Source organism: Mastigoproctus giganteus, chromosome 3 (genome assembly GCF_048544385.1).
Source record: "Mastigoproctus giganteus isolate SK-2022 chromosome 3, ASM4854438v1, whole genome shotgun sequence".
Taxonomy (NCBI): domain Eukaryota; kingdom Metazoa; phylum Arthropoda; class Arachnida; order Uropygi; family Thelyphonidae; genus Mastigoproctus; species Mastigoproctus giganteus.
This window is the reverse complement of record NC_143577.1, coordinates 31,161,441-31,181,431: the sequence shown is the minus strand read 5'-3', so window position 1 is coordinate 31,181,431 and position 19,991 is coordinate 31,161,441. Positions and strand designations below refer to the sequence as shown.

Sequence of the window (19,991 nt, the reverse complement as noted above, 5' to 3'; positions counted from 1 at the left end):
AGCGAGTTTGGTGGTCTCTTGCAAGTGACCTTCAAAAATAATGTTCCCTTCTTAACTATTATTAAAAATCTGAAATTTTTTTCCTTTCTAAATATAGATAAACTTACTACAATAGTTTTTGACATGATTTTTTTTTTATGGTTTTCATACAGAAATTGCACATAACCTGTTAGGCGACCTTACATTGTCTTGCAACTATTTGGCTTTTTGCGTGAAGAGTGCCATGATGCCAGATGCACTGTTACTGTGTTTGTTTATAGTTTCAGGTTTCTTGTTTTCTTTCTTCCGGTAGCTCATTAAATATATATAGTCTTATCCTAGTTGTTTTTGAAAGATTTGTTATTCTTTTTGCATGGTAAAGATGAGAACACAAGTATATTCTCTCAAGATGGATGCTAGTCTGTGGGAAGCAACATTAGTTAATTTCAAATTTAAATTGCTGTGAAACTTGCCAGATCTGAAATACTCAAAAATGGTATTTATCTAGTAATATAGTAATATTTCAGCTTATTATATAATAATAAGCTGAAATATATATATGCACGTTTAAATTTTGAGGTTTAATGATCTTTTAAACTGTAAAATGGAAGTGACTGAGAGACTGATGTTTCTATTTTATGTCTTGTTTTTTTGAAAAATTTATGAAGCACAATATATCATTTTAATTTTTTTTTTTATTAAAACAGTTTTACAATAAGTATTGCAATCCACAAGAAAATATGAAATACTGGCGTTGTTCAAGCAGAATTCGAAAAAAAAACCAAAACATTTTCCAGAAATTAATTTTTTTTAAAAATTTTGCTATTGGATTTTATAATTCAAGTTTTATGTTATACTACAGTTTTTTTTTTTTTTTTTTTCCCTTGTAGATTTCTTTTGTTTTGCTAAACCTAAAAATATTATAAATTAAGTGTAGATGCTATGCTGGGCATGTAAAATTTGCTTCCTTATGCAACACATTTACCAACTGCAATCAGACATAGTGTGTTATTATTGTGTGGTTTATTGATAGTAAAATTCTGATATATATCATTGGCAGTCAAACTTTGTCATGAGTAAACATTTTTTGAGAGGAATGCCATTAATAGAATTGTTACAAAAATTTGTAAGCAAAGCAATGCTTTCAAGTTAGTACCACATGTAAATTTCCCGTTATTAAGTCAGCTGTTGAGGTGATAACCAGCATATTTTGATTGAGAGCGGCCTCAATCATGGTTAGGCACTACCAGTGAGATGTCATCATGGAATTTATTATCAGAAAACTGTGCAATAATATTATAAATGTGAATTTGACATAAGCAACAGTGTAATACTTTGGGAAATTACAACTTTGCCCCGTGTATAACATTCTATGCTTAGCAGGCAAGATTAAGCTGATGAAATTACCATTCTGTATTGTAAAATTAGAATTTAATAGAAAAAATAAATTGTATACAGGATGCAATTATATTCTCTGAATAAAATAGAATTAAAAAAAAATCGATAAAAAAAATCCACTTATGTGACTGCATGTCATGTGCTTTGTTGGTGAACTAAAGCAAGAACTAAGGCAGCTTATACTAGGAAGTAATATATGTTTGGTTGTTTTAAACTGAAAATCCAATGCATTAATAAAAAAATCACTATGTGCATTTTTTTTTTGACTTCTTAGCATGTGCCTAAGAATCTATTAGTTTTAACATGTCTGCCCCCATGTGTAACAACATTTATGAATAAATTTTATATGTGAACCTCCTTCACTTTTCTTTATATTCAAAAGGGATTTTTTAGTTATAATTGCCAAAAATTTCTTATTTATTTTTCTCTCACTTCCTCTTTAACTTCTTGGGTCGTGACATTCTGAATTCCTTGTATTTACAGATCTTCCCCAGATATCTTTTACAGCTTCCACTAAGCTTTTCTCAAATTTTTGCCATTCCTCATCTGAAACATTAGCATCAGGAATGCCATTTAAATTTTTAAGTGAGAACATTCTATATTTAATGGTCATTAGCAAATTGGAGAAGCTTAAATTTTTGTCCATTTTAATGCTTTATACCTTTTCTTTGACTAGTTGTTTACAATCCTTTTTATTTGTTTCTATTATGCTTCCTCACTGTAAACTTGAGGCTATGCTTATGCAGAAATACCATGTTTTTAATTGCCATTTAAATTCTGAGCAAGAGAGTCTCTATTTAATGGTTAGCAAATCTGAGGTATTTCAACTTTTGTCCATTTTAACACTTTATATCTTTGTCTTCAACTCGTTGTTTACAATCCTTTTCTTGTTTATGTTGTGCTTCCTTGATGTAAACTTGAGGTTATCTTTATGCAAAAATACTATGTTTAATTAAGAGTGCACAAAGTTCTAGTAGCCTTTTACCATTATTGTTAGGTTTACCTTTCTCTCAGAATTTTCCTGTAGATGTAATTATTTCCTGTCCTTACATCTCCAGCCAGTATTATTCTTTCTGTCATAAGTTTTACTGCTCTTTCTAAGATATTAAAGAACTGTTCTATTTCATCCTCTTTCTTTTGAGTCTCCAACTGAGATGTATGCACAGATTCATCACCCAAATTTTCTATATTAAATTGTTCTAACATAAATCCATTGGATAATGTTCCTCAGCCAGTTAAACTTTCTTCTAAACTAGTTCTAAAAGCTACTGTTACACTTTTTGCTATAAGATGTATTGATAGTTTAAACAATTTAGTGTGAAAGACTTTTAGCTTTTTGACACTGAATTTTTATGATGTAGAAGTCTGTTAAGCTTTGTTACATGTATTGCTTCCCCCATAAAGTATTTTACTGCAAATCGGATGTTTAGTTCAGCATAGTGTAGAGGGGCACAAACTGGAGCAGAATAGGTTTTTGCTAAATTATTTGTTCATGTTTTTGTATATTTTATTGATAGATTTGTCCTTTGTATTTCAATAGAACTTTTTTGATTTCCATGTAGTAAAAAGTCAGCTAATGATAATGTTGCTGCTTGAATATCTTAAATATGATTAGAGTACTATTATTTGTAGCATGCAACAAGTCAATGCAGTGTGAAAATGGTATATGTCTCCATCCTGACTGGCGTTGCAATGGTAAAAATGATTGTGGAGATTACAGTGACGAGAAGAACTGCACTATAATTCCTGATCATGGAGGAAGTCCAGCAGAAAGTGGCAGTACGTATCATTTTTATTTGTTACTTTTATTATTTAAATGCCTACTCTGTAATTTGTAGTAATGCTGATATTTAGAACAAATAAAATAAGATAAAGTAGTTCTAAGTTATCTAGTTCATATAATTTTAGGGATCTTTAATAGCCAGTGGACAGTTTCACCTTCTCTGATTAAAGATTTATATATAAAAATTATGGAAACCAGTATTATTAATTAAAACAGTTCAAATATATATCAATACAGTAATACCCTGAGTTACTCTACTCGGAGTTACGCGGTTCTTGATTTTTTTGGCTTGGCAACACTGCCGCCCACTATCTTCAAGGTCGTTTTTCATATGCTATTGATATACGGTGCGACGGCGGAGAGTGAGAGTGAAAGATGAACAAAATTCAACTTTGCTGCCGCATGAGCTGCACAAATATACAAGAATTTGCATTCCAGCTGTCATATTTATATGTGTGCATCTGGAAGAAACTTTGTCCATTTTTTTTTTCAAAAACGAGACGAAAACAACGCCAGAAACTGATCATGTCGCTCATATAATAGAAGTTGTTAATCTTGCCAGGCAATTAGATTTGGAAGTCAATGGTGATGATGTCAACGAGCTGTTGGATTCACATAGTGAGGAGCTGACAATGAATGAGCTCATAGAGATGTGTGAGCAAAACATCACTGAATTATCCGACACTTCAGACCCACCAGAAAAGCACATGACAATTGCAAGCTTGACAGAAGGTCTCAGCCTAATTGAAAAGGGCTTAAAAATTTTAGAAAACATAAGACTCCAACGAAGAACGCATTATAGCTACAAAGCAAGGAATAAAAAATTATTAGCTTGCTACGAAGAAATTCTGCGTGAAAAAAAGAAGGCGCTGTGTTGTCAGATGATTTTGTTAGATTTTATGAAGACATTGAAATAATTTTTTACGTAACTCATTTATTTTTTAATACATAATTTGTATTAATATGTATAAATAACTGCAATTTTATTAAATATTTTTCTTTTAAACTAGTGTTTTTGTTAGTCCTTGGTCCCAATTAAACAAAATTTATATGCAAAGTTGTACCCCGACTTACACGAATTCGACTTAAGCGATTTTCGTCGGGCCCACCTATCGCGTAACTTCAGGGTATTACTGTATATTATTTTTGTTTCCTGATTGAAATTTTTACTATCAATATCTGCCCACTTTTCCAGTTTTCTTGCAATATTTTAGAAATTGTTTTTTATGGAACGTTTACTTTTCTTCCTAATATCAGTCAGGTTTGTGGTCCCCCCCCCCCCCCAAATACTTGTATGGATTTTGCTTTACAAATATGGATCTACCAAATTTATTGGTATAGATTCAAAGCTCTACTCATATTGAATGCAGAGAACAGCATGTAAGCACAGTATCTTAGTCGGTCACGTACATTTTCAGTATGTGCTGCGGGTTTGTTTGGTCTCTATAAAGTAAGATGGTGACGTTTTCGTGTTGTTTTCTGTAACTCATTTCTGTTTCTGTGAAGCTACCTAATTTAAAAAACCTTTATTCAGATTAATTCTCCTAATTATTTGATCTAGAAGAGGCGCCTCCGTAGCCAGGTGGGGAGGAACAGCAGTGCTTAGCACACATTTACTGATTAGACCGGGGTTCGAGCCCGTGACCACCAAATACGGAGGATGCGGAAAGGTCAGGGAATGACCATCGCATATCCCTAGCCCGGATAAAGGGTGAGGGTTGGTGTTAGGAAATGCATCCGGCCATAAAAATTTCATGCCAAAACAGTAAAAAAAAAAACCGCTGACCTCATAATATAATAGGAAAAAGGCAAGGACAAAAAAAAAAAAAAAAAAATTTCTAGAATAAAAAAATTGAAAATGTGCATCTCCTAAGGAGTCAGCTATTTTTGAATATTGTTTTACAAATTTATCAGGTGTCATACTTTGGAATAAGAAATGCTTCCATTTCATACTTATGGAAATTGTTTAATTTTTTCATTCAAAATGTTCTTTGCTACATAATGACCTATATCTCATTTATTTATTTTTTTACACGTATGTGGTTGTGAAGAAGTGAGGTGTGAAAAAGTGAGGTTACCATTGCATTACTTCAAATGCAAACAACAGTGCTAGGTGGAAAAAGGACAAAGTCACATAAATATAATCCTGGTTTGGTCATGCAGAAAATTGGGGTTTCATTATGAACAGACTTTTAAGTGCAGATTACTTTTTATGATGTGGAAGTCTGTTAAGCTTTGTTAATGTATTGCTTGCCCTAAAGTATTTTACAGAAAATCAGATGTTTAGTTCAGCATAGTGTAGAGGAGCACAAACTGGAGCAGAATAGGTTTTTGCTAAATTATTTGTTCATGTTTTTGTATTTCAGTAGAACCTTTTTTGATTTCCATGTAGTAAAAAGTCAGTTAATGTTAATGTTGCTGCTTGAATATCTTAAATACGATTAGAATTCTATTATTTTTAGCATGCACTTCCTTAAAGCTACTTCTGCTACTTGCTTAAAGCAGGTGAAGAAACATCTTGTATTTTGCATGTGCAACACATTTGTTAACCCCCACACAAAAAGACTTGTCTGAAGACTTACCCATTTTTTTTGAAACTATCTATAAGAACAAGATCCTAATAGAGTTGCAGACCCTTGTGACCCATTCTAATTAGTTTGAACTAGTATATGTGACAACCTTGGCTTACCTTTATCCTTCAGTACACATTTTGTTCATTTGTACAAAAGAGAAATGCAGCTTTCATATGTATGTATGTGGAGATACTTCACCATGGCTTAAGACAACTAGATATTGCCCATTTTTCTTATGTAGTTATGTTAAGGAAATACTTAGCAAGGTGTGGCATAAATGGAAAATTATTTGATCATCTTCTTAATTACAAATGAGGATATGAGTAAACTGAAGAAATATCCTTTACACTGATGTAGTAAACTGTTGTGATATGTAATTCCCTCATTAAAATTTAAATTATAAAGGTCTTTATAATTTAAATTGTAATATATGCAAAGCAGACCTTACTCAGCCCATTAAAGAATGATATTTCATGATGCTTTGACTATGAGAACAATCGCAAACTGATATAGTTAACGAAGGATGTAGTAGTAGTAACAGTGGCATGTGATACAAGAAAGCAAGTGTATGAGTTTATGCAGCATCAGCCAAAAAAAAAAAATTATACAACAATTCCCTTTAAATGTTTGTTCAGTTCCTCCTTAAATTTATTTAACCTATCAACTTCCGCAATGACAGATGGAAGTTTGTTCCAAAAATTAACCATCTGCTGGCTAAAGGCAAATTTCCACACATCTATTCTACATCTGTCTTTCCTCAATTTGAATTTATGTCCCCTTAGGTTCGTAATGTGAACAAGTGGAAGAATTCCATCAGAATTCAGCATGCTCAACCCATTCAAGGCCTTATCCACCTCATTAAGATCACCTCGCAGGTGCCTAGTCAACAGCCACTGCAATTTCTAGAACTTAAGCCTCTCTTGGTAAGAGGATCCCTTCATTCCCCTCACCAATCTTGTTGCCCTTCTCTGTACATGCTCAAGCAAATCTACATCCTTCCTAAAATGAGGCCTCCAGACCTGTATGCAGTACTCAAGGAGTGGCCTGACTATTGCCTTATACAGAGAGACAATCACCTCCTTTTCCTTGCTAGCAAAATTCCTGTACATCATTGACAAAACCCCATGACCTGCCCTGGCAGCCTGTCTGCATTGCTCAGAAAACTTCATATCTGACTGCACATTACTGCTAGGTCTTTTTCATTTTCTACCACCTTAAGTGTAGTAACACACAGTTGGTACATTCCTCTGGGGTTACTTCTACCCATATGCAGTACTTTGCATTTGTCAACGTTAAACTTCAGTTGCCACTTCTCAGCCCATCTTCCCAAATTTTCTAGATCCTGTTGCAATAGAACACTGCCATTACTGTCATTAACAACCCTGCCAACCTTTGTACCATCTGCAAATTTTGCCACTAAGCCTCATATACCTTCATCAATATCATTGATAAATATACAAAACAACAGTGGACCCAACACCGAACCCTGTGGGACTCCACTAATAACATTAGTCCAAGAAGAGCAGCGCTCATTGATTACTACCCTCTGTCTTCTCCCACTCAACCATCCTTTTATCCATTGTAGCAACTTACCTTTAATACCATTCTGCTCCAATTGTACAGTAGTCTTCCATGCGCAACAGTGTCAAAAGCTTTCCTGAAATCCAAGTATATGATATCAAAATTATTTTTTGCATTCAGTTCCTTTGTAACCACATCATAATATCCAATCAAATTTGTCAGACAAGACTTTCCCTTAACAAACCCATGCTGTCTGAATTATTGTTGCAGTCTTGTCTAAATGATCCTGCAATGCATCTTTAACCATTGACTCCATTATTTTACCCGGAACAGAAGTTAAACTAACTGGTCTGTAATTACTTGTGTCACCCTTCGATCCCCCCTTTGTGAATTGGGGATACATTTGCACATCTCCAGTCCATGAAGACCTCCCCTGAGTCCAAGGATGCTCTCATAATTATGGCTAAGGGTTTGCTTAGTTGCTTTGCCACCTCCTTTAATATAACTGGATAGATCCCATCCACCCCAGGTACCTTTCTTACGTTTAATTTCAACAATTTCTCCTCCACTTTGCTCGGTTATTACAAAATCATTAAGCATCCTGCTACAATTTGATAACCTTCTGGCATTTTCAAACCTTAATAACTCCATGTGAATGTAGATGCAAAATACTCAGTCAGTTTGTTTGCTATCTGAGCAGGATCATCATCAGTCAAACCATCGATATCAAGTGGACCAATCAGATTCATCCCCTTCCTTTTAGAGTTTATATAAGTAAAGAAATCCTTGCTGTTTTTCTTAGCATCCGTTGCGAAAGATTTCTCGTAATCTGCCTTTGCCTACCTAACCTCCTTTGTGACTTGATTACAGACTAGCTTATATCTGCTGTAGGTTTCTGTGTCGCCTAATAATTTATATGTATCCCATGCATTTTTCTTCTCTGCCACGAATATCATTAGTTCATTTGACAACCATTTAGGCCTAAACCTTGAACAATATTTCTTAATAGGTATGAAACTTTTAGTAGCTTCCACGATTAATTCCTTGAATACTTCCCACTTAGAATTTGCTGTTGGTAGCATCATCAGTTGATCCCACTGTAAAGAATTTAAAAACTGTCTGAGACCACTGTAGTCACCTTTACGGAAGCAAAAACCCTTTCCTTTACCCCTGATGGTAATTATATCTTTAAGTAAATCCCACATCAGTACACTGTGATCGCTGCCACTTAGTTGTTCCTTTATCTGCAACTTCTTAATACACGAATGATCACTGCTGATAACCAGATCAAGAGTATTACCCTCTCTGTTTTCCTCTTGAACATGCTACTACAGAATACAATCATCCAATAAATCCACAAACGTCTTACTAGTGTGAGAGTGATCAACCCACAAGTTCCAGTCAATATCTGGGAAGTTAAAATCCCCCATTATATAAGACATTCTGATTTACTAGCCCACTCTGTTTCTCTGTACAATTGTTCGTTGTACTCATTCGAGTCATTAGGACTATAACACACTCCTACTCTTATTTTTGCTTTTGCAGTGCTTATGTCACACCAAACTGACTCAGCAGTGCACTGGTCATCTATATCAACTGGATGCACTTCTTTTGATTTTATGTTTTTCTTAATTAACAGCATAACACCTCCATTTCTATCCTTTCTGTACACATTGTACTCTCCAAATTCCAATTCTATATTTCTAATATCTGTGTGACACCACGTCTCTGATATCCCAACAATATCTGCCTTTGATGTCTTGACCAACACTTGAAATTCATCAAATTTATTTACTATACTTCTAGCATTGGTATACATGCAAGTATACCTGCACCTATTCTTAGTTACCCTAACACATCCCATGTATGCCGACCAGGCTAGCCGGGTGAGTAAAGTGCCTGCCTAGCAACCCAAAGGTCGTGGGTACGAATCCCACCTTGGGCTTGGATCAAAGTACTGCAAAAACCTTGGGAGGTGCATTATGGCCACAGAAGCCGATGCACCAACAACTACCAAAAAAAAAAAAAATCCTATGCATGCACCTGTTTCACGATGACTGCCATCAGTCCCTGAATCCACCAGCACCCCTCACTCCAGGCCACTGCTTATTCTATTAAAAGTAGTGCAAGAATCACCTTCACCTCTGCCTGCGGCTACTTTTAACCTTTTAGTCTGTGAATCCCCTAAGCTAGCAGTTTTTCCGACCCACCTAACACTGCCTCAATAGCATCAGCAAATATACTTGCACCCTTTCTATTTAAGTGTATCCCATCCCTGTAGAAGCAGTCTCTCGTGTTAACAAGCACAGAACACGCTGAAAAAAATTCTACCCCTTGAGCCTTGCACATATCCTCCAGTGCCAACCATGTTACATGGTTGTTTTCCATAAAGATTAATTACTATATTTTGAGGGCTTAGTGTCAGACAACATTAACTACAAAATTGCATTTTTGTTTTGAGACGACTTTAGTTTAACTTAAAACAAATAACAATGCATATGTCACAGAAATGTATTTCTCTAGTAATTTACAAGTTAGCTTGGGCTATAAGCACATTTCTGGTAAACCAAAAAAATGTCAAATTACTTTTTCTTGGTTAATTACAAAATCATTTAACATTGTCTGACACTAAACCCTCGATTTAATAACCACTCTTATACATGTGACATTAATATAGTTTATTAAGCTTATTGCCCAAATCACTATACATTTAAGGTGACGTTTCAGGCATCTTACTGATACTCATCATCAGGCCTGCTGCTGACAGAACAATCACAGACTGATTGTTCTCTGTATCTTAATGCTTTTAAGTTCTCATGTCACCTTTCTTTTAAGGAGGAACCCTTCAACTTTTATTTCTAACATGAAGAACAAGATTGTTATTTAAAAAAATAAATGGTAGATTCCTAGCACTTTCTAGTCCATGTTCACTCCCCATGCACATAAAAATAATTTCCCACCCTTAATGTAAGGATTGGTCACATATATATACACTTAGAAGAAAATTTATTAAGAAAAGTGAAAATATCACCACATGTCAGTGTAACAGGCTTACAGTTTATATGCCAAATGATATGACCTAACTGATTTAAAATGCAGGATGATAGGGTCGGGAATAGTCATTGCAGTGGTAACTATGTTGAATGTTCTTATATAACAGTATCAAAGGGTGGCCCAGAAATAGTTCAAACTCCACTTTCTGGAACCTCCCTTCACACATTTCATGAAAATTATAACCTACAGAAATTGAAGTCTGATGTTAACAGGTATCTTCTCAACCTTCGAGAAAATGAGCAGTTAGCTTATAGTTGGAAATGCATAGTCAATACCTAAGAGGCACAGGACTTCATTAATGTGTACGAGCCCAACTGACCCAAGTTTGAGCTGAAACCTGGCCTAATGATACATTGGATGTTTTCAAATCTAAGCTGCATAGTAGAATCACCCTGCCATGTTCCACTATAGTCTGCATTAGTAGAAAGAAAAGCCAGCAATGAATCAAAATCAGTAATGATGGAGGCTTGAAAAGAAGGCTTATATGATGTGACAAACCCCTTTCTCAGTTGCATAATGCAGATAATAGGAGTCATGTTGTGGAGAAAATGAAGTAATGAGCTGCCATGGTAAAATTAGTATTTATGGCGCAGGACATGTTTTATTGGGTAGAGCTTGCTTAAATGTCATATCAGACTATCCTTATCATGAAGACTCACTAACTACCTTCCCCCCCACACCAGATGTGTGATGTAGTAGTAGTGGCATGTGATGCAAGAAAGCAAGTGTATGAGCTTATGCAGCATCAGCCAAAAAAAAAAAAAATCACACCATTGCCTCCAAATGCCTGTCCAGTTCCTCCTTAAATTTATTCAACCTATCAACTTCCACAACGACAGATGGAAGTTTGTTCCAGCAATTAACCACCCACTGGCTAAAGGCAAATTTCCTCACATCTATTCTACATCTGTCTTTTCTTAATTTGAATTTATGCCCCCCTTAGGTTCGTAATCTGAACAAGTGGAAGGATCCCATCAGAATTCAGCGTGCTCAACCCATTCAAGGCCTTATACACCTCAATCAGATCACCGCGGAGGTGCCTAGTCTCCAGCCACTGCATTTGCAGAACTTAAGCCTCTCTTGGTAAGAGGATCCCTTCATTCCCCTCACCAATCTTGTTGCCCTTCTCTGTACACGCTCAAGTAAATCTACATCCTTCCTAAAATGAGGCCTCCAGACCTGTACGCAGTACTCAAGGCATGGCCTGACCATTGCCTTATACAGAGGGATAATCACCTCCTTTTCCCTGCTAGCAAAATTCCTATATGTCAGTTTCACCTTTCAAGTTGAAGACTGAATGAGGGATGTTGATTAATCTCTATGGTGCTGAATATATAAGAGAAACACTGCTGTCCTGAAGCAAGTGAAGCGTGACCAATACTAATGTGTTATCTCTGAAAATTGCCGAATTAACTGTATCTTACTTAAATTTCAATATGAAAAAGTATTTTTATTGGGCTAATGTAAAAGTTAATTTAATAATTTATTTTCAGTTTCTCCTGTAGCACTTGGACTGGCAATTCCACTCTCATTCTTATCTGGTGTTCTTGTTGCCATGGCTGTCCCCTATCTGATACGCCGTTATCGAAGTGGTAGATATCACCAGTTTAGAGATCTTTCGGTGGCAGAGTAAAAGTTCAGCATTTACATTTTATTTTGATCTGTAATAAATGACTGTGATCCATGTTGCACAAGTTGCAAAGTGATATGAATTCAAAGGTTTTAAAAGAAGACTGAATTGCAGACTTAGGTTTTTTTTTTGTTTTTTTTATTGCTAAGAAAGAATTTGTTAGCTTGTCTGAACATTAATCTCATTTTGTTTGCATTTACTAGAATGTGGCCAATGTGCTGTATCTTTGCTCAGGCAAATGCATTTCTGTAGCTGCACTAAGTTTTCGGTTTACTGTATATGTTATTTGTCCCATGTGAGTTACATGAAATGTAAGTGTGCAAAGACTTCATTTGTAAACATAAGACTTAAGTAAATATTGACAATGGAATCATGGTTTTAAAAAAAAAATTTAACTTCATAGGCAAACTTATATTTTAAGTGAAATCCTTGTAACACCATATTCGTGAAAAGTATTTTATTGACAGATTATGTTTAAAATTAACCAATAATCATAGTTTAAAGTTAACACGGTCTTACTGGTGTGAATATATATTTTTTTTAATGTTCAGTATAATTTTGTTAGCAGAAGTAAATTCATTCATTGTTGACTGTTTACACCTTGATTTTGAGTAAGCAAGCACAAGTTTATGGATGCTTTATTTTTTGAAGTTGTTTTTTTTTTTTTTTTTTTCATTCAAGAATGTTTATTACAATAAAACCTTGTTTAAATCATTTTTAGGTGGGTGTGCAGAAACTGATATTGTTGGGAAAGTGTGTTGGGAAAGTGTCTTCCCTTTTAATGCAGCTGGGCTTCCCTCACCCCCAGATATTTTTGTAGTCTCCTTTTGTAGTAATCTCATAGTTCTTGGTATACTAATTTCATAAGTAATCAACAGAGGAATCAAAATTGTACATTGAACTAACTGATCAGCATGAATAGTAGTTTATTTTCTACCCTGTTCTGTTTGTGTGCAATTAATGGTGACAGCTGTCTTTGAGATACACTTTTCTGATCTCTGGCAGATTACATGAACACCTAAGTTAAGCTTGTTTTGCTTTTTATAAAGGCCATAATTTGAGTATAGTAAAAAGTGTGATAAGTTGTCTTGAATTTATTTTGAATATTTCCTCCCCCTTTTCGTTAAGCTAACATTTTCTGAATAGATTTTGCTATTTCATTCAGCAGACTCGGTGATTTATAAGAGAGAGGCTAAATTTAAAAGTACTCCCCTTTTCTCTTAAAGGAAAGTTTTCTCAGGGTTATCCTGTATTATGCTAGTTTTATAAATGTATACAAAGCCTACAGTAGTTAGATACTTTAAATAGATTATTACTTCAAAAAAAAAAAAAAAAAGCATAGTTTCATTAATTTGTTCAGTTTGAAAAGTAGTGGCATGGATGGGTGATGTGAAGAGGCATATTATGAAACGTTATGTCAATAAAAGATAATATTATAGTAAATTTGCATATAGTACACATAATTTACCCTTAAATATATCCCCCACAAAGGGGGACACAGGAGCTTACACCTTTATTGTTACTGCTTATGAAAGACAATAAACCAGTGCCACATTTAACAACAGACCATGAATTTCTTGTGGCATTGTACAGACCTGATTGTGCAACATGCACATTAATGATATCTTGAAGAATCATCAAATTAAATGATTGTTAAAAATAAAAAAACTTGAGTTTATCAGGAATGTTGATAATGAAATCCAAGTTCATTATGAAAATATGTGCTTTTAAATTTTTGCTTGCAAGCAGAACTGCTTTTATAGTTATTTATAAAAACTAGCAAAGATTGTGTTTGCACTTTAATTTTGCTTATTTAGCTTTTTAGCAAAAGGTGATTAGAGGCTTTTGTGCTTAGTGTTAACCCCGTGGAGTTAATTGCTTTATTTCTCACCTATAGTTTCTTGGTGCTGGTCACTACATTTTTACTTCAGATTTTAGTTTTTAAGTTAATATATCCTACAGTGTAGGATACAATGTTTTTCTTGATAGTTATTCCCTCTCCCCATCAATTAATGTTTGGATATTTTTATTTAGAGAAAATCCTATTGTGATTTAGACCAGTTGAGGGTGTGTATATTTTTACTTCAGTGTTTTAAATTAGGATGTATATATGCATTTTCTGATACTAATACTTTTACTTAAACACTAAATAAGTGTTAAAGTTAAGCATAACTGAAATTTTTAGTAAACTATAAAGAGCTTGTATAGGATTTTTCTCCCATGGGTATTTAATGTAGTGGAAGGAAGTGGTTGTCATGAAGCAGAATGCTTGCTATTTGTAATCTCATTAATTAAAACTAGTACCACTTTTATTTTATTTGATAGAATATAAAATTACACTAAACTGGGAAAAGCATTGCATGATTTTTTTTATTTTTTCATAGAAAGGTATAGAATGATCTTATTTCAAATGCAGTGAAATACCTGAGGCCTGTAAGGAACAGAAAAATATATTTTATATTATGAGAATAAAGTGTTATCTGTATACTAATAAGTGTTGAATTATTAGAATGAGTAAATTTATAAATAATTACGGCACGGCATAAATAGGCATTAAATGAACTGGCTATGAGATAGAAAGTACAAAATATTTAAGTATTAGAAAATTCATAAGTATCATTGTTTTTGTTCATAAATTTTAGAACAGGGTATTTTTCTCAGAGCTCACTAGAAATTAACATTACTTCAGAAGGATTTAGAGAAAATCACTGGCATTGAAGTCAGCTCTGTGTGAAGGTATACACAGAAGGGAATCAGAGTTGGATGTTTATTGCATATGGTAATCTTTTATACTGAATTGCAGTGAAGGGTGTCAAAGAAAAATTTTACACAAATTTCAACTCTTCCAATCGGATTTTTCCTGCTGTAACCAGTACAACAAAATCCACCAGTACTCACGGGACTGGCTGCTGTTTTTTGTTCCTACACACAAAGAACTTTTAGTATTGAGGACAACCTTAGGCATCACATAGACCAAAGCCTCATACATAACATACGTACACCCCAGTGTAACTTACGTTACTCTCCAAGAAAAATGTACTTTCTTTGATTTATCTATTAAAATTTGACATAACCAATAATTTCTGCTTTAATTTAAGCATGTCTAACAAAAATTTATGGCATTGGAAAATTGTCTGTTATTGTTCCTGAAGAGTACCCACAAAGTAATTCATATATCTGTTTGAAGTGTGAAAACTGCAAACAGTTTCAATATTGATTACTTGTGACTTCTGTATGTTGTAAAATGCTATTAGCATTCAGTTCCACAGGCAGACAAAAGTAAAACATTATCTGATTCCCCTTATTTTTACTCAAAATATTTTGAAATAAAAGCATGTATATAATTATTAATCCGGGAAAATTTTTGTATATTGAGAAATATTCACAAATGCCTTCATGCAATAAGTGTCAGATTTCAGATACTAGCCTCAAATGTGATCACTTGTTATGAAATTATCACCACCAATAATGTGGCTATCTGTTCCTAGAAATATATTTTTATTTGAAATATTCTCCAAAAATTTGTTGGTCGTGAAAATCAGTCAGTGTTCACAATAGACCAGTTAGGTAAAAGTGCTTAACAATAAATAATTGTTGGACTTGGAAATATTCATAAATGACAGGGTTTTTTGTTTTTTTTTTTACTTCAAAAGGTTTTCACACATTTATGGAAACTGTGCCTCAAAATCTGCCATTGACTAATGTTTAATTAAACATTAAACTTATCATTATTAACATTTTTTATGAAAATGGCAACTCCCCCCATACACTAATTTTGAATTCACTCATGCCTCTGTTTTCATATTAACAAGAGACAATATCCTGTTTTGCTTCACAAGTTTAGCTCTTTTTAGAGTTCTAAAGTTCAATATTTTCAATCCTTCGGTGTGTAAAGTCGTCTACCATTTGGCAACCAAGTTTAAATGGCTAGTCACAATGGAAAAAGAGCCTTCACTCCACTATGCCAACTATTTATATGCACCTACCTAGAACTATGACTTAATTGTAAATTACAAAAAAAAAAAAAAAAAAAAAAGAAAAGAAAAAATTTCAGGTATGCACTTCATCTATTGTTATTATTACATGCCTTGAGGTAATGTTATCAGGTGAGCTTTGACTAAAATGTTAACCTTTTCTGGAGTGTATGTATGTATACAATTTTGTGGGTGGGCCCTAAGAAGTACATATGTATATATACATGTTTTTCAATGTTTCGAGTATGTCTCAAATAACACTTCATGTTACAAATCTTCCACTATGTACTCCTCTCATGTGTTTCTAAGTAATTGTAGACAGTTTATAATAGATTTGTGCTGCCATCTCATTTTAGAATTCTAAAATGAGATGGCAACACATGCCACTGTTGTCTGATTTTGGCTTACAAAAGCTGAAATTCTCTAGAATTCAGATCCAGAACTTGATGAAACTGAATAGATATAGAAGTCAGTATTGCATCAAATAATTGAAAAATAATTTAAAAGCATTTAAGTACAAACTCTTGAGTTATTATTTTTACTCTTACAAATTTTCATGATGAAACTCTCTGCTCAGAGCCCACATGTTCAAGAAAAGAACTCCAGAAAGGGTTTAGCTTAATTAAATTTACATGATTATAAAATGTGAAATTATGAAGTTATCTGAAATGTTAATACCTGTATCTTCATAAAGAAATTTGTAGCTGTTTTGCTTGTAAGCAGCTTTAATTACAGTACAGGTCTTTAAAAATTAATGTGCCTGTTAAATGTATATAGCTGTTAGTTTTCTAAAATGAGTGGATCACCATTTTGTAACTGTGTAAAAACCTATCAGAGGTTTTGAATGCCTTGGGCATAACCTGCTTCCCATATCTATGAAGGAAAAAAAAAAATCCCTTCCTTGGTAAGAAAATAAAATTTGGCATATTGTCTGGGGTGTAATCTTATTATTTAAATATACCTTAAATGCAATAAATAGAACATGCTTATCTTTCCAGAGCTGGCTACTCCTATAATGTTCCCAACCTTTTTCTCTTTAAGAACCCAGAGCAATAGTTAATAAATAATTAAAATAACTTTCTGAACTTATTGAATTTATTAAAAACAGCTTTTGCAACACATCATATATAACAAGTTTACAATAAATCAGATTTCTGATATTTATGGCTTGTAATTAGATATACAGTAATAAAAAGCTTAGACTATGGGAAACTTACTAGATGAACATGTTAGGGTAAAGCATCATTTTAATTCATAGTAAATCATTGAAGTAGTTCAGTGATTTATAATTCTTGACACAAAGGGGGGGATGAAAAAGCCATTAAGCTAAAAGTGACACCTGAGTTTATATAATCCTTTAAAGTTCACTCAACAGAAGAGAGCTATACTCTTAATTTTGTCTCTGCATTAATTTAAACCCAACTAAAAATCATTTGAGACCACCTTGAAGTTCAAGTGAAAATTAGTTTTTGTTTTTCATGCTGAAGTCATTTGATTAGGACAGTTTTGTGCTGTTTTCTGCAAGTACCTTTCTGAGAAAATGCACTGCTCTTTATCCCCCAATAATTGAAAAACCAAACAATATATTTCTGCCAAACTGAGTTCTCATAGCCACCAATTATGTATGGGAACACTGTTCTGTAAAAATAAAATAAAAAAATTACATTTTTTTTTGGTTTACTACACCTTGAGAGATGGGGGAAGAAAAAAAAAAAAAACAAATACTTAGACTTTTAAGTCTGTAAATGCAAGAACTTGCCATGGTTCAAACAGCTAGTTCACTTCCTTTTGGTGGGTTGAGCCAGCCTTTGTATTTTTTGTGAAGGGGAGGGGACATGAACGTTCAGGCAGAGGGAGACCTAACAGCATATGGAAATTACCCCGTTCACAGATAAGCATGTCAATGATCTGGTCCTTCAGGCTGTCACAGACATTCTCTCAGATATGCCAGACAAGCTATACTTGCTACCTGGGAGTCTAAAATGCTGATGGAACTGATATTCGGGTGATATTCAAGACAAGTGGACCCAATTTTGGTGAAGTCCGGATGGTCTGTGACAGCCAAAAGCCTCTACTTTCACCTCATGATGGTGGGACTGTTAGTAATCCTGGGTATAACCTCCATGCACGAGCAACCTCTGGGTGACCACCCAGGTGTGAAGCAACGTAAGCAGGGGTCAAGGTTGTCTTGTTGTAATTGTGACCTTTTAAGGTATGTTGAAAGCACCCATACCACATGGAGGAATGCTCCCCCTCTGTGTTACCAGGCAATACTAGGTGGTAGGTGACTCTCATCAACCAGTGCAATACCACCACTTTGCTTATTGGAGGCTTGAAGTGGTGGAACCCATGTTTAGTCTCCAAGGCTAAGTTCGAACAATCCTAACCATACAGCCAACACGCTTGATCTTTTTCTCACAAACAACCCTTCCAAGTACAAGGTTAAAGTGAGTGGTCCTTTAGGCACCTCAGATCAGAACTTGGTGATTGTCTCTTCTCCAATGGAGCCTTTATCTCATGGCTGTTCCCAACCTCATATTGTTTGGCATTACAAGAATGCAAAATGGGATGACCTGCGAGATTTCTTTTCCTTGGTCAGATTACTGTTTTGGTCAGATTACTGTTTCAAAACTTCTGATGTCAAGGCTTGCTCAGGTTACCAGTGAAATTATTCTTGTAGGAATGCTATCCTTTATCCCAAACTCCACTTTAAAATCTCATCCTTTATCTAAACCTTGGTTTGCTAAGGCTATTCAAGAGAAGAACATTGCATATCGTAATTGGCTTGTTTCCAATTTTTCATTTTCTGCCTACAACAAAGCTCGCAACAATTGTAAATTGTAAAGATGTTATTACTTAATCAGTCCAAACTAGATTTTGAACGGTCTAAGAGTAGAAAATTTTCTTCTTGCCCTAATGGTGGCCGAGCATTCTGGTCTCTTGGCAAAGCTATTGGCTGCAACTTTTGCCCACCTCTGTCAAAACCAGATGGTTATGTTGTCACTTCAGCCAAGGATAAAGCTGACCTGCTAGCATCCCATTTTTCTTCCAACTCATGTATAAATGATCTTGGTAAAACACCTCCCACCATTCGCAACACATTCCGTTCAATGCCTCCTGTGGTCTTCCGTCAAAATGATGTCAGAAGGATTTTGACGAATCTTGATGCTAAGGAAGCTCAAGGTCTGATGATATTTCTCCACTTGTGCTCAAAACCTGTGCTCCTGAACTTACTCCTGTTCTTTGCCACCTTTTTTCGCTTTCTTATTCCAAAGATGTTTTTCCTTCTGCTCGGAAATTCTCATATTCAGCCAGTTCCTAAAAAGGATGACAAAAAATTCCTCCCATCCAATTATTGTCCCATTGCAATTACTTCTACTCGTTTTAAAGTAATTGAGAAATCAATTAACTACCAACTCTTAAAACTACCTAGAAACCTGTCTGATCAACAATCGCCAGTATGGATTCCGTTGGTGTCGATCCACTGGTGATATTCTGGTGTATGTTACCCATTTATGGACAAATTCAATGGAACAGTTCAGTGAAACACAAGCAGTTGCTCTTGACATCTCAAAGGCTTTCATTCATGTTTGGCATAAAAGTCTTCTAAACAAGCTTTCATCTTATGGTTTGCCAACTGTTTTTTGTAATTGATTATCCAGTTTTCTCTCTGATTGCTCACTGTGAGGGTGATGGTAGGTGGCTCTGTCTTCTAACTTCTCCACTAATGCTGGTGTCCCCCAAGGTTTAGTTCTTTCCCCCACTCTTTTCCTCTTGTATATTAATGACCTTTTTCCATTGACTGGAAATACTATCCATAGTTTTGCCAATGATAGCACATTGCATTCCACTTTTCATTTTGAGAAACCTTACCCTGCTCAATCAATTTCAACTTCAATTCCTTAAATGCCGATCTCCAGTGGGGTAAAGACAACTTAGTTGATTTCAATCCTAAAACTCAGTCTTGTCTTATTCCTTGCAAAAAGGATTCTTCTGCTCCTATGCTTATCTTTGGTGACACTCCCATTTCTAGGCAAAATGATATCTCTTTTTACTTCTTGACCCTGACTTCTAATCTC

At 34.6% G+C, this 19,991-nt stretch overlaps 1 protein-coding gene across 1 annotated transcript in view; it reads left to right on the top strand.

Annotated features, from left to right (window-relative positions):
- The window catches only part of LOC150087846 (cubilin-like), a 152,143-nt gene extending 139,817 nt beyond the window's left edge, over window positions 1-12,326 (top strand). Inside the window, exons 16-17 of the mRNA XM_090369233.1 lie at window positions 3,010-3,156; window positions 11,802-12,326. Coding sequence (XP_090225359.1) covers window positions 3,010-3,156; window positions 11,802-11,941 — 287 coding nt within the window. The 3' untranslated portion in view covers window positions 11,942-12,326. The remainder of the gene's footprint in view (window positions 1-3,009; window positions 3,157-11,801) is intronic.
- Window positions 12,327-19,991: the final 7,665 nt, after the last annotated feature.